The sequence below is a fragment of the Paramisgurnus dabryanus genome, chromosome 2 (genome assembly GCF_030506205.2).
Source record: "Paramisgurnus dabryanus chromosome 2, PD_genome_1.1, whole genome shotgun sequence".
Classification (NCBI taxonomy): Eukaryota; Metazoa; Chordata; class Actinopteri; order Cypriniformes; family Cobitidae; genus Paramisgurnus; species Paramisgurnus dabryanus.
In genome coordinates, this window is record NC_133338.1 from 20599630 (window position 1) to 20614455 (window position 14826).

The 14826-nt window shown below is 38.0% G+C and overlaps 2 protein-coding genes and 1 non-coding gene across 8 annotated transcripts in view; all 3 read left to right on the forward strand.

The window, feature by feature from the left end:
* Positions 1-14826, forward strand: part of LOC135750824 (active breakpoint cluster region-related protein) — a 208849-nt gene that overhangs the window by 113255 nt on the left and 80768 nt on the right. The gene's annotated exons all lie outside the window — the stretch shown is intronic.
* LOC135730698 (calpain-5) overlaps positions 1-14826 on the forward strand; it is an 85541-nt gene that overhangs the window by 69867 nt on the left and 848 nt on the right. For all 5 annotated transcript variants that reach the window (XM_073812081.1, XM_073812080.1, XM_065248590.2 and 2 more), the window contains exons 9-14: positions 3723-3800; positions 3932-4406; positions 6915-7037; positions 7349-7545; positions 7643-7761; positions 8103-8239. In XM_073812081.1, coding sequence (XP_073668182.1) covers positions 3723-3800; positions 3932-4406; positions 6915-7037; positions 7349-7545; positions 7643-7761; positions 8103-8239 — 1129 coding nt within the window. The remainder of the gene's footprint in view (positions 1-3722; positions 3801-3931; positions 4407-6914; positions 7038-7348; positions 7546-7642; positions 7762-8102; positions 8240-14826) is intronic.
* trnai-uau (transfer RNA isoleucine (anticodon UAU)) lies at positions 121-214 on the forward strand. The gene is made up of 2 exons: positions 121-158; positions 179-214. It is a non-coding gene; the product is annotated as a tRNA-Ile (tRNA).

A 14826-nucleotide genomic window follows, 5' to 3' on the forward strand; every position in this document is an offset into this window, starting at 1 on the left:
GTGTTGTCGTTGTTCCACAGTGATCTGTAGAAGTTCATGACCCTTGTCGTTTTTCCCAAACAGATTTGTCCAGCTGTAAAGCTGATGCAATTTATTGTTTTCCCCAAACTCCTTTGTGCAGCTCCAGTGGCGAAATCGGTCAGCGCGCGGTACTTATAAGACAGTATGCAGCAAGGCAATGCCGAGGTTGTGAGTTCGAGCCTCACCTGGAGCAGCCTTTTAAAGATGATCTAGTAAGGTTTAATGCAGTAAGATTGGGACCTTTCTCCTTCTCTCTGCCAAAGTAGTAGGTCTGTTAAAACTTCTAAAGCATTTGTGTTATTCTTATTTCACAGTGGTCTATAAAGCTTTACTTGAAGTATGGTTTTTAAAGTACTGTAATGTAGCCATAAGACTTTAGGTGTTTTGACAGACAGCAAAGCAATGCCGAGGTTGACAGTTTGAGCTTCACCTGGAGCATGCTTTTAGGATGATCTAGTAAGGTTTAATGCAGTAAGATTGGGACTTTTCTCCTTCTCTCTGCCAAAGTAGCAGCCCTGTCAAAACATCTGAAAGCTTGTGACTTTTGTCAGTTGGCCCCCAGGTTGCATTGTCCAGTTCCAGTGGTGCAATCGGTCAGTGCGCTGTACTTGTAAGACAGTATGTAGCAAGGCAATGCCGAGTCTGTGGGTTCGAGCCTCACATGGAGCAGGCTTTAAAGATGATCTAGTAAGGTTAAATGCATTGAGAATGGGACCTTTCTTCTCTCTGCCAAAGTTGTAGTTCCGTCATAACCGCTTATTTTTATTTCACTGTGGTCTGTAAAGCTTTACTTGAAGCATGGTTTTAAAGTAATGTAGCCGTAAGACTGTATGCAGCAAGGCAATGCCGAGGTTGACAGTTCGAGCCTCACCTGGAGCAGGCTTTTAAGATGATCTAGTAAGGTTTAATGCAGTGAGATGGGAACCTTTCTCCTTCTTTATGCCAAAGTAGTAGGTCTGTCAAAACACCTAAAGCATTTGTGTTGTTGTTGTTCCACATTGATCTGTAAAAGTTAATGACCCTTGTCATTTCCCCCAAACAGCTTTGTCCAGCTGTAAAGCTGATGGCATTTGTTGTTTTCCCCAAACTGCTTTGTGCAGCTCCAGTGGCGCAATCGGTCAGCGTGCGGTACTTATAAGACAGTATGCAGCAAAGTAATGCTGAGGTTGTGAGTTGAGCCTCACCTGGAGCAGGCTTTAAGATGATCTAGTTAGGTTTAATGCAGTGAGATTGGAACCTTTCTCCTTTTCTATGCCAAAGTAGTAGCCCTGTCAAAACATCTGAAAGCTTGTGACTTTTGTCAGTTTGCCCAAGTTGCTTTGCGCAGTTCCAGTGGCGCAATTGGTCAGCACGTGGTACTTATAAGACAGTATGCAGCAAGACAATGGCGAGGTTATGAGTTTGAACCTCACCTGAAGCAGGCTTTAAGATGACCTAGTAAGGTTTAATGCAGTAAGATTGGGACTGTTCTCCTTCTCTCTTCCAAATTAGTAGCAATGTCAAAACATCTGAAATCTTGTGACTTTTGTCAGTTTGCCCAAGTTGCTTTGCACAGTTCCAGTGGTGCAATCGGTCAGTGTGCGGTACTTATAAGACAGTATGCAGCAAGGCAATGCCGAGGTTGACAGTTTGAGCTTCACCTGGAGCATGCTTTTAAGATGATCTAGTAAGGTTTGATAAAGTGAGATGTGGACCTTTCTTCTCTCTGCCAAAGTAGTAGGTCTGTTAAAACTGCTAAAGCATTTTTGTTATTCTTATTTCACAGTGGTCTGTAAAGCTTTTCTTGAAGCATGGTTTTAAAGTAATGTAGCCGTAAGACAGTATGCAGCAAAGCAATGCCGAGGTTGTGAGCTCTAGCCTCACCTGTAGCATGCTTTTAACTCTTTCACTGCCAGCATTTTTCATGATTTTTACAAAAGTTTAGTGCCTTCCAGAAAATGCTCCTTTTTAAATATATAAACATATAATATATGAAATAAAAGAACAGACCCTCTGCTTTCAAACAAAAAAATCAGTTTCATCCTACCGGTTTTCATAAGTTGCGGACCTAGTAAGGTTTAATGCAGTAAGATTGGGACTGTTCTCCTTCTCTCTGCCAAATTAGTAGCAAGGTCAAAACATCTGAAATCTTGTGACTTTTGTCAGTTTGCCCAAGTTGCTTTGCACAGTTCCAGTGGTGCAATCGGTCAGTGCACGGTACTTATAAGACAGTATGCAGCAAGGCAATGCCGAGGTTGACAGTTTGAGCTTCACCTGGAGCATGCTTTTAAGATGATCTAGTAAGGTTTGATAAAGTGAGATGTGGACTTTTCTTCTCTCTGCCAAAGTAGTAGGTCTGTTAAAACTGCTAAAGCATTTTTGTTATTCTTATTTCACAGTGGTCTGTAAAGCTTTTCTTGAAGCATGGTTTTAAAGTAATCTAGCCGTAAGACAGTATGCAGCAAAGCAATGCCGAGGTTGTGAGCTCTAGCCTCACCTGGAGCATTCTTTTAACTCTTTCACTGCCAGCATTTTTCATGATTTTCACAAAGTTTAATGCCTTCCAGAAAATGCTCCTTTTTAAATATATAAACATATAATATATGAATTAAAAGAACAGACCCTCTGTTTTCAAACAAAAAAATCAGTTTCATCCTACCGGTTTTTATAAGTTGCGGAAGAGCGCCACCTGGTGGATAATAGCGGTATTGCAGATTGAAAAGATATCTCGTCAATGGCAGGGAAATAGTTAAGATGATCTAGTAAGGTTTAATGCAGTGAGATGGGAACCTTTCTCCTTCTCTATGCCAAAGTAGTAAATCTGTCAAAACACCTAAAGCATTTGTGTTGTCGTTGTTCTACAAGTGATCTGTAAAAGTTCATGACCCTTGTCACTTTCCCCAATCAGCTTTGTCCAGCTGTAAAGCTGATGCCATTTGTTGTTTTCCCCAAAATGCTTTGCGCAGTTCCAGTGGCGCAATTGGTTAGCGTGTGGTACTTATAAGACAGTATGCAGCAAAGCAATGCTGAGGTTGTGAGTTTGAGCCTCACCTGGAGCAGGCTTTTAAGATGATCTAGTAAGGTTTAATGTAGTGAGATGGGACCCTTTCTCCTTCTCTATGCCAAAGTATTAGCCCTGTCAAAACATCTGAAAGCTTGTGACTTGTCAGTTTGCCCAAGTTGCTTTGTGTCGTTTCAGTGGCGCAATCGGTCAGTGCGGTACTTATAAGACAGTATGCAGCAAGGCATGTTTAAGGGTGATTTAATGATTTGTTAAAAGTTATTTAGATATAGTTGTGATCAAACGTTTACATACACATTGCAGAATCTGATATTTAAAGAGGTAGATCACTGAAAAATGAACAGTTTTATACTCACCCTTAGGCCATCCAAGATGTAGCTGACGTTTTTCATCAGTAGAACTGTAATAAAGATTTTTATATGGCTAGAAGACAACATAGGATGCATGGCATTCTTTTATGAAGCTTTTCCATCTTTTTAAAGCTTAAGAGGAGGCTGTTACAATCCACTTACAATGTAAATAAAACAACAAAATGACACTTTCTCTAAAAGAATTCAGAGAAAGTTTCAAAGAACTTCATGGGGGTTAATTAAAAATGAATAAACTTTCATTTGTGGTTTTATCATAGTTTGGGTAAATTATCCTGCTTTGCATAAAATGTGATCAATAAATAGCAAACATCTTTCTGGTGATCTCACAGGTCTCCTCAGTGGCAGCATCTGGGGAACAAGGATAAGGAAAAGATGGGGCTTATTGTCAGAGATGTGGGAGAGTTTTGGTAATTTTACTTAATTTTTATGAGTGGAATGTCAATTTTCATATATTTTATTTTGGAAATGTCGAAACTATTTCATTTCTTAAGCCAGATTTTTGCTGTTCATCTTGAAATCGGTTTTTATTGTCTCAAAGGATGGAATTTGAAGACTTCTGCAGTTACTTCACAGACATGGTGGTATGCAGATTGCCAGAAAATTCCCTTCTTTGGTCCCAGGCTCACTGGAGGGAGGTTCGATGCATGGGGGCATGGACTTACAAACCTGTAATCCCACACACACGATCCTGTTCTGATCATCTGAACATTAAGGCCCAGAAGCCCTCCACAGGGCTTCAGTGGTCCAAACAAATGCCAGCGCAGAGAAGAGAACAAAGTAAGCAACAACTAAGTGAAATACAAAAGGAGGAACACTTTCAAGAAGAAAAATGGAAAAAAATAGAAAATCAAGAAGTCAAGGCAAGTACGTTAAGGAGGGGACACAGACCCTTAAAAGCTGAGTGTAAGAAAAAAACAGGAGTAGGTGAGGGAAGATGGGAGAGACAAACGGACAAAAGAAGTCGATGTGGAGGGTGTATCAATCACAGAGACACGTTTCTACACAACCCCCAGGTAAAGCTTTCCAACAGAAAAGTCTGGTAAATACATTCTAACATGGGCATCAGCGGTTGAATTGTTCGAGGGGGATTGTGTGGTCAAATCCCAGCAAGCAAAAACCAAGATGGCTAACTATAGACCCAATATTGTCCGGCTATTAGTAACCCACTTCTACCCTAAATAACCTTAAATTTGGTAACATGCCGTTTTTGCAACTTGGAGATGTATTATATTCCATCATGTAAGCAAAGGTTACAGGTGCTCAAAGTGTTTCCTTTCATTTCTTTTACATTTTCTAAGCGTATACGCATCTATGGGCTATGGTTAGACATCAAAAATTTTGACTTTTTTTAGCCAAAATTGCTTGCTGGGCTGTTATTCCTGGGGGAAAAAAACAGGCAGCGAGCATGCATACATTGCATACATTTTAACCATGAGTTTTGAATTTCATAACTGACTCTCCTGACTTGAGTTTTAATTGCACGTAACGGAAGCGGGAAGCGCTTATAAAACTATACTGTATATCGATCATACATGTTAAAAACAAAGCTGGTATAACGTATATAATCTGTGCTAATAGTTGGTGGCAGTAAGTCCACTATTCAGGGTGCAACCCTCAGTTCCACAGAACATAAACTGGATGGCAAACCTGAATTTTCAGCATCACTGCTCCAATCTTTAATGTCACATGATCCTACAGAAATCAATATTTGAGGAGCTCAGATGCAAAAGCCGCAAAATGCCACTGTGGTCACTAAATGCCAAAAATTCACTAAATGGTCTTAGCACATATTGGGCTCTATCTTACACCCGGCGCAATGCAGCGCAATGCGCGACGCAAGTGTCTTTTGTTAGTTTACACCCTCCGCAATTATCATTTTCACGTTTAGCGCCACGTTGTTTAAATAGCAAATGCATTTGCGCCCCCTTTTGCGCCCATGGGCGTTCTGGTCTAAAAACGAGGTGTGTTCAGGCGCATTGTTGGCGCGTTGCTATTTTGAGGCAACTAAAATAGACTACGCCATTGACCAACAAAAACCTGGTCTAAAGTCTAAAGTCAATGGCGCAATATGTTTTTTGTTATTTAAAGAGCGCATTAGTAATATGCGCCTATAAACGGGACGACAACGCGGGTTTGCTTATCACATATATGAATGCCCAGCAGCACAAAAAAACTTTTTAAATATGAAAGATTAAAGGATTGAATGTAAAATATTATTATTGAGTCTCTTGGACATAAATGAGGACTGATTATGAGACGTTAAGGCACAAAGAGTGCTTCACCTGTAGCCTGGTAAGTAAATAAATGCTTTGCTTTAAACAAATGCATCTGTTTTTAAATGGTTTTTTAAATGCTACCTCACAGATTTATTGTATATGATGACTCTGTGCTGTCCAAGTGCTGAAACGTGCGGAGAGCTGTTTGTAAATTCTTTATCTCCTGTTTGTTACAAATAAAGTATTTTTAGAGTACAAACCTTTTCTTACATACTTGTAAATAATTTGTTGATGATATTGGATAGCCATACATTTAAAGCAATTAAATGCCTGCTTTTTTACTTCCATGACTAAAAGAAAACGGGTTTTAAAGGTTTTAATATAAAAATAACACAATTATTTAACATTATTCTTAAAATCTTCTTCCTCCGCTTAGCTTTTCAGTTAAACTAAATAGGGATTATGCACAGCGCCAGCGCAACTGGCTTTTAAAGGGGATGAGAGCTGAGACTCTCATTGGTTTATTGCACGTTACGCCCAAAACACACCCATTACTCATTAAAAAAAGGACCAACCCTTTTCGGCCATGCGCTCGGCGCACAAACCATTTTTCCGTTGCTAAATTAGCAAAAGTGGATTCGGACACACTCATTTAGGTGTTGCGCTGTGCGCTTTAGACAATGCGCTTAGATTGTTAAAATAGGGCCCATTATGTGTTCATCAAAAGCCTTTGCTTCAAATCCGCTTAATCTCCGCCTCAAGTCATTTAGAATCTGCTCAATGCCACATCGATATTTCAGCAAAGTCCTCTTACGACGTCCTCTTATGACGAAGCGTACCCGAGTATGATTGTCATCCCTCCCCACTCCCCTGCTTGTCTGCACTCAAACTACACCTTATGATCCCTACCCGAGAACACTTATATCATGAAAAGATGCAACTGTTTTGAAAAAAAAGTGGAAGAAATGTGCTGTGGAGTTCAACGATATTTTAAGTTTCTGGCTTATTAGGTGTGTTTGAAATTATCAACCACAATGGGGGAACAGTGGTCCATTGTTACATAGTGTTGCTTGAAGGTACAAAGGTTTAATAGTTGTGTTTTATTGTTTGATTAACTCGTTGTTAACCTAAGGTATAACCAACATAACTATTTATGAGCAGAATACTTGTGGAGACTGTGCTATGTCTAAATAATTTTGTGTGTGTGTGTGTGTTCGTTTAAGCACACAAAGATGTGAATGAAATAAATTCTGTTTGGGTGCAGATCTTGCATTTATCTTTTATCTAACTCTTCTTTTTTTCTAGTTTATGTTTGAAGTTGGTGGAGAAGGAGATGAGGTGTTAATTTCCCTGCAGCAGGAGGACAGGAGGATGAAAAGGAAGGAGGGAAGAGGAGAGAACCTACCAATCGGCTTTGAGATTCTTAGGGTAGGTGACTGAGTAACTAGTAGGCAGGCAACCAGTCAAACTGCATAATAGAATAATCAATACAGTTTTGGTCGTGTTAGCGAAAGCTTACTTGATGGCGTTTGAGTTCTTATCTTTTTTTAATAGCCTATAAAGTTTTATTTCTATTTTATTTTCACCATTTTTTTTGTTTTTTGTATAATAATTATTATAATTTCCTTTGTGATAAATTTGGGTTTTACTTAGAAGCTGAAAGAGAGAATAAAATTAGATTTCAAACAAACTAATTTTTATACCTGAATTTTAATTTGAAATGATGGTCACCTTTTCAGGTGGAGGCAAATCGTGTGTTGCGGGTACAGTGTTTATGTGAGCAGGCTGCTAGCTCAGTGTATATGGACTCTCGTAGCGTCACACTGCGTGTGTCCCTTGGTCCTGGTCGGTACGTCGTCCTCCCCACCACATTCCAGCCTGGAGACACTGGACAGTTCCTCTTGCGTTTTTTCTCACACTCACATGTGTGCCTCAGGTAAATATATATGGTATATATCATCTCAAAGGCCCATTGCAACCTCTGTCTTAATCACATGTCTATTTTGTTTTGTCTTTTTGTCATCTTTATGCAGAGAGTTGAAGGAAGAACTACCTGCTCCTTCATTGTGGCAGTGTTGTATTCCAGAACCCAGTGCTGTAACTACAGTCCATTTGCTTAAGGCATCTGGCCTCAGCAAACCCAAGCAAACAGGTTGAAAGTCATCATCTAATAAGTTGCATTCAGCCAATCAAACAGATTCAGCAATGTTTTTCACTTGATAGAAATGTTTCTTATGATCTTAAACTTTTTTTATGGAGAGCGATGCTAAATGGTCTAATCATATTCAATGGATTATGCTAAGCTATGCGAAAAAGTGGTACCGCCAAACGCGGAGATTGAATGAAAGGATTCCAAAATAGTAAAAATCAAATGTTTAACTTTAGGGTTGCTGGAAAATAAACATATTTAAAACAAGTGGAGTGTCTCTTTAAATTTATATAGATCTGGCATTCTTTCTGGTATTTAATGATCTTTCGTTTATATATTTTTAGCCCCTGATGTGTATGCTATCATCCGGTGTGAAGAGGATTCTGTCAAGACTCAAATTTTCACAAAAGATGGAAGCCCTGAATTTAACACCAAGGCCATCTTTTACAGCAGAAATCCTAAATCCAAAATCTTCATTGAGGTTAGAGGCTACTGCTTGTTTTCAAAAGGTTGCCTGACTTTTTCTTTTATTATGTTGGCTTGACAAAGCCAACATACTGTTCTTCGATCTAAGCTTATTATTATTATTATTATTATTCTTCTGGTCCACACTTTTTCTCACAGTAACTCCTCCTAGAGCTTTCAAGCTACACCCACAAAACTTTACAAAACTTTTAAGACTGGTACGTAGATTGGTGCTATGACTTTTCTAACTGATGGGACCTACCGAATTCCTAAACGGGGCGCTCAAACACCCCAAATTTTCCATTGACTTAACATTGCGACAAACTTTGACGGGTCATAGCTGCAAGCGAGAAATTTTTAGAAACTTGTGGGTTACCACATTTGAAGAGGCTGGCAGGCTCTGTAAGAACATACATCACATTGGGGTGTAAGTTTCACCCTTGGGGTGTAAGGGGCACCCAAATTTCCCCATTGACTTATAATGGGGCAGGGAACATGCCCATATAAGGGAATAAAAGCGTCCCAGATGGAATATCTTCACTTTAGAGTGTCGTAGAGACATGGGGGTGGGCTCAATTTAGTCAGGCATCCAATCAGTCTCTCAGGATCGCCCCATAACTATTAAGCCACGCCCCTAGCAACCATTTTTGGGCACCCTAGCAACATATCCCATAGACTGCCATTATAAAATGCCCAGATGGATATCTTTGCAGCACAGTGTCACAGAGACATGGGGGTGGGCTCATTTTGCTCAGGCATCCAATCAGTCTCGGAGGATTCTTATTGAGGTATTAAGCCACGCCCCTAGCAACCAAATATGAGCACCCTAGCAACATAATAAACAAAGCCTTATATCTCTGGATCCGAACATCATAGAGACATGGGGGTTGGGTCTTTTGGTCATGTTAGCCTTATGCTAGCTCCATGCTAAGTCATACTAGCTTCATGCTAGTTTCGTGCTAGCTTTATGCTAATTTCATAATAAATCTTGCTAACTTCATGCTAATCATGTTAGCATCATGCTAGCTTCATACTAATTCATGTTAGCATCATGCTAACTTCATGCTAATTCATGTTAGCATCGTGCTAGCTTCATGCTAATTCATGTTAGCATCGTGCTAGCTTCATGCTAATTCATGTTAGCATCGTGCTAGCTTCATGCTAATTCATGTTAGCATCGTGCTAGCTTCATGCTAATTCATGTTAGCATCGTGCTAGCTTCATGCTAATTCATGTTAGCATCGTGCTAGCTTCATGCTAATTCATGTTAGCATCGTGCTAGCTTCATGCTAATTCATGTTAACTTCGTGCTAGCTTCATGCTAATTCATGTTAGCATCGTGCTAGCTTCATGCTAATTCATGTTAGCATCGTGCTAGCTTCATGCTAATTCATGTTAGCTTAATGCTAATCATGCTAGCATCATGCTAGCTTCCTGCTAATCATGCTAGCATCATGCTAGCTTCATGCCAATTCATGTTAGCATCATGCTAGCTTCATGCTAATTCATGTTAGCATCATGCTAGCTTCATGTTAATTCATGTTAGCATCATGCTAACTTCATGCTAATTCATGTTAGCATCATGCTAGCTTCATGCTAATTCATGTTAGCATCATGCTAGCTTCATGCTTATTCATGTTAGCATCATGCTAGCTTCATGCTAATTCATGTTAACATCATACTAGCTTCATGCTAATTCATGTTAGCATCATGCTAGCTTCATGCTAATTCATGTTAGCATCATGCTAGCTTCATGTTAATTCATGTTAGCATCATGATAGCTTCATGCTAATTCATGTTAGCATCATGTTAGCTTCATGCTAATTCATGTTAGCATCATGCTAGCTTCATGCTAATTCATGTTAGCATCATGCTAGCTTCATGCTAATTCATGTTAGCATCATGCTAGCTTCATGCTAATTCATGTTAGCTTCATGCTAATTCAAGTTAGCATCATGCTAGCTTCATGCTAATTAATGTTAGCATCATGCTAGCTTCATGTTAATTCATGTTAGCATCATGCTAGCTTCATGCTAATTCATGTTAGCATCATGTTAGCTTCATGCTAATTCATGTTAGCTTCATGCTAATTCATGTTAGCATCATGCTAGCTTCATGCTAATTCATGTTAGCTTCATGCTAATTCATGTTAGCATCATGTTAGCTTCATGCTAATTCATGTTAGCATCATACTAGCTTCATGCTAATTCATGTTAACATCATGCTAGCTTCATGCAAATTTATGTTAACATCATGCTAACTTAGTGCTAAACATGCTAACATGGTAACTTTTGGTATCATGTTTACGGAAAGTTATATTACTAAACTAAACTTGTTTTAAATTTCTCTCAATCTGTTTTAAACGTTCAGGCTAGGCTTTGTCAAGCCAACATAAAGTTTGTCTTCAAACTTTTCTATCTAGTTCTTATATTAATATTAACATTTTCAAATGTAGAAAGCGAACTAAATGCAGAGTAATGCCCTCCAAACCTTAGGATTTTAATATACAGTTGTGTTAAAAAAATAGCAGTATATTAATAAAAGTAAAAAAGTGCAGAAATGTTAAAAATAGATTTGATATCCTTATTTCAAATGTATTGAAAACAGGGTATTAAGCTGGCCACTTCATTATCTCAATTCTTTTTGTCTGGAACCAAGATTTTGCCCTCTTGCTTGTGTGCTTACAGTTGTTGTCTTGTTGAAACTAAAATATCCCAATACCATGATTTTTGCACCACCATGTTTAAATGTCTTTACAGTGTACTGTGTGGCTTGAATTCAGTACCCAGGGGTCACTGGGGTACTGTCGATAACCACTAGACCCGAAAAGAACAATTTTAGTCTAATGAAGTCACAAAATGTTACAACATTTTTCTTTGGGCCAGTTGATGTAATTCTCCACATGCTTTTTTCAACACTGAAGCTTTATGAGGTCTTCTTGCAAATAGCTTATCTTCAATCAGACGTCTTCTGACTGTTATAGTACTTACAGATCATTTTAGGTCATCTTTGATCTTTCAAGAGGTGATGAAAGACTGAATCTTTGCTCATCCTGACTATTCTTCCATCTGTTTTAACAGTAGTTGCTTGTTTTTTTATGTGCTTTGGGTTTTTGTTGCCACTTTAAAGCATTTGAGATCATTTTAGCTGAGAATTTTAAATTTTGCTGCATTTCTTTATATGTTTCCTCTCTCAAATTAACGTTTTAATCAAATTATGAGCAATGTTTGAAACGGCCTAGAAATTCAGCAACAGATATATTTTATAACAATGGGTAAAACTTTTGCTTCTCCTCTTTCTTAATAATATAATGTTTGAATAATAACTTCACACTGCTATTATTTTGATCACGCCAATTTCAGTAGGTAACCCTAGTTAGTGTGTAATGTTGCTGTAATAGCATAAATAATACCTGTAAAATGATAAAGCTCAAAGTTCATTGCCAGGTCATATATTTTCTTTAACATAATTCACCTTTTTAAAGCCTACAGCGAATGGCCGGTTTGGACTACAACCCTCTACTTCCTGCTTTAATGACAAGATCAGTTGTGCATCCATGTGTGTGTATTAAGCAAAGTGTATGCGCATTATTGTCCCGTTTAGGCGCATATTGCTAACATGCTCTTTAAAGGGGACAGAGAATGAAAAACCATTTTTACCTTGTCTTTGTTTAATAATGGTAGTCTACCCACATTCACAAACATACAAAAAGTGCTAAACATGCTAAACATCTCAGTTAATAGAAATTCCTCTTTTAGAAATGTCAGCCAGAAAACGGCCCAATCTGAAAAACTGATGCTTGTGACATCACAGGCATCTAACTGCCCCTCCACTTTAAAATAATTGGCTAAATTTTTTGAGTGGCAGCAAAGTCAGCCAATCAGTAATGAGATTGCAAGTTAAGCCAGTAGGGGGAGCCAAATAGGTGCAAAATCACTTGTTTAAAATCCCCCACCCTAATAGAGCTATCTGAGAGAGGTTTTTAGGAAGCTTCTAAGGCATTACAGACCCAAACAAAAAAAATGTTGTCTACATGTCACATCACAAAACAAGGATAAACACTCCGTTCAATCATTCAATGTCACCTTTAAATAACAAAAACAATTTTGCACTATTGACTTTAGACTTTAGACTTATTTTAGTTGATTAATGGCATAGTTTTTTTTTAGTTGCCTTCAAAATAGCAACGCTCCAACAATGTGCCTGAACACAGTTTTAAGACTTGAATGCCTATGGGCACACAAATGGGCGCAAATGCATTTGCTATTTAAATAATGTGGCACTGGTCATAAAAAATGGTAACTGCGTCAGGCTGAAGCTAGCAAAAAACTCTTGCGTCGCACCTTGCGCTGCGCCTGGTGTATGATAGGGCTCTTAAACTGTGCGGCAGGTGCATAGACCATTTTTACCGTTGTTAAACTAGCAAACATGCGCTTAGAATGTTAAATTGGGCCCTAAAGCATCTATGGATCCAAAATCAGATTTTTTTCTACGTTTAAGAGCTATAATTGGGCCCCCAGTGTTTCTATCAATCTAAAAATATGAAAAAGATCAATCCAGTAACTTAGTTTTGGTAAATCATTCTCTGCAAGCACGTAAAAAAATCATTAAATTAGTCTCTCCTTGTGATGTCAAAAGGGGATCTTATAATAATGCTGCTCCTTAATCTGCACTATGCAACCCCTGCCATTTAGTGCAGAGATCAACTCATTTGCATACCCAACACACCCAAACACGGCACATTTTTGGTCACACCTACAAAGTGGCAATTTTAACATGCTATAATAAATTATCTATATGGTATTTTGAGCTAGAACTTCACATACGTACTCTAGTGACACAAAAGATTATTTTACATCATAAATACGTCTTGTGAAATGTCTTAAATGTTTTAAGTCTGTTCTTTCATTTGATATATTGTATGTTTATATATTTGAAGAAAAGGGTAACACTTTATTTTACGACCCGCAAAGTACCGCGTAATTAAACCGAATTTACAGCGTACCTATTTGTAACAACAGGGTAGGTAACCTGTAGGTATAAGGGAATAATATTTTAAGTTTGGGGTAATAAGGGGGTAAGAATATGAAGAATTATAAATTATTTATACTCTAAGTATTTTATAACAACAGGGTACCTATTGTAATATTACGTGGTATGTATGACTTAGTCAAGTCTATGGGGAAATTATGTTTTATTTTTTTTTATTGTGAATTTTTCTTATTGACTACTGAATGTTGTATACAGTCAATGTCTACGAGCCACATCGGCAAATAAATATAACAGCATATCACTTTTATTTTAGTAGCCTATATTACTTGCTTTTAATAACAAAAGTCCAGCTGATTTAATGTGGTTATCTTTTTTTTAAGGTAAGTACAATACAAATAGCAACTTATTCCCTATTTACCAGGAAACTCCTACATTTGCGGACATATTTGAAGTGGTGCTTTGCAATTTATTTACTGTAAACACAAGTATTTTAGCCAAATATAATTTATGAAATGGCAAACCAGAATGAAACAACAGCAGATATCATCTCCCGCTAAAGCAAAAGACGACTACATGCGTAGGTTAGTGCGCAGGTGTAGAGCGCGCGGCCGTCTGCAGGAGGTTTGCTGGAACGCGATCCTGAGGTGAAATTTCTTTAAGAGGTTTTAAAAACGTTCTACACTGTGGAGTACAGCTGCGAGTGATGTTAGCAGGTTCCGCATGCTGGATAAGGTGACTGGTTTTGTTAATACATGACTCACGCATTTCAAACAATGTTTTTCAAGAAAGTTGCTAGCTAACGGTAGCCGGTTAGCTAGCACATAAGTAAGCCTAAAATTTATAAACGTAACTGGCTTAGAAAACTCTGTTTCTGTCAAGGCACAGTGAAGAAACATTTACTGAAGGCTTTCATTTATGTTTTTTATATGTAATGCAGAACAGCATTTGTGAGACGACATCAACTCATCATCCGAGTGGACAAGAACACCAACAGAGGAAGCCAAGCCGCAAAAACAATGAAAAATTGTCATGACTTTTTATTTTAAATAAAAGTTATGTGATAATAAACATTAAGTGTTGGCTTAATTATAGTGTTTTAAAGATGTTTTGAAATAAGTTGTTTTAAAATAAAAATAACAATATTCTGTATGTTTATGGTATTTACCCTATAACAAGAGGTGAACAAAGCACCACTTCAGTTTACAGCCCGCAAATATGAGAGTTACCTGGTACATACACAGAACAATCGGGGAATAAGCCCCACTTTAGTTTACAGCCCGCAAATATGTGAGTTACCTGGTACATACACCGAACAATCGGGGAATAAGCCCCACTTCAATTTACAGCCCGCAAATATAAGAGTTACCTGGTAACTCCTGTATACATATACAGATCAAAGAGGTACAAGTTGCTATTATTTTTATTGTGTGTTATATTTTATTTGCCGACGTGGCTTGTAGACATCAACTGTAGGCTATACAAAACACTTCATCAGGTAAGTAGCAAATATGAAAAAAAAAAAAAACATATTACACATAGACCATATTACCCATAGACGTAAGTCATACATACCACGTAATATTACAATAGGTACCCTGTAGTTATGAAATA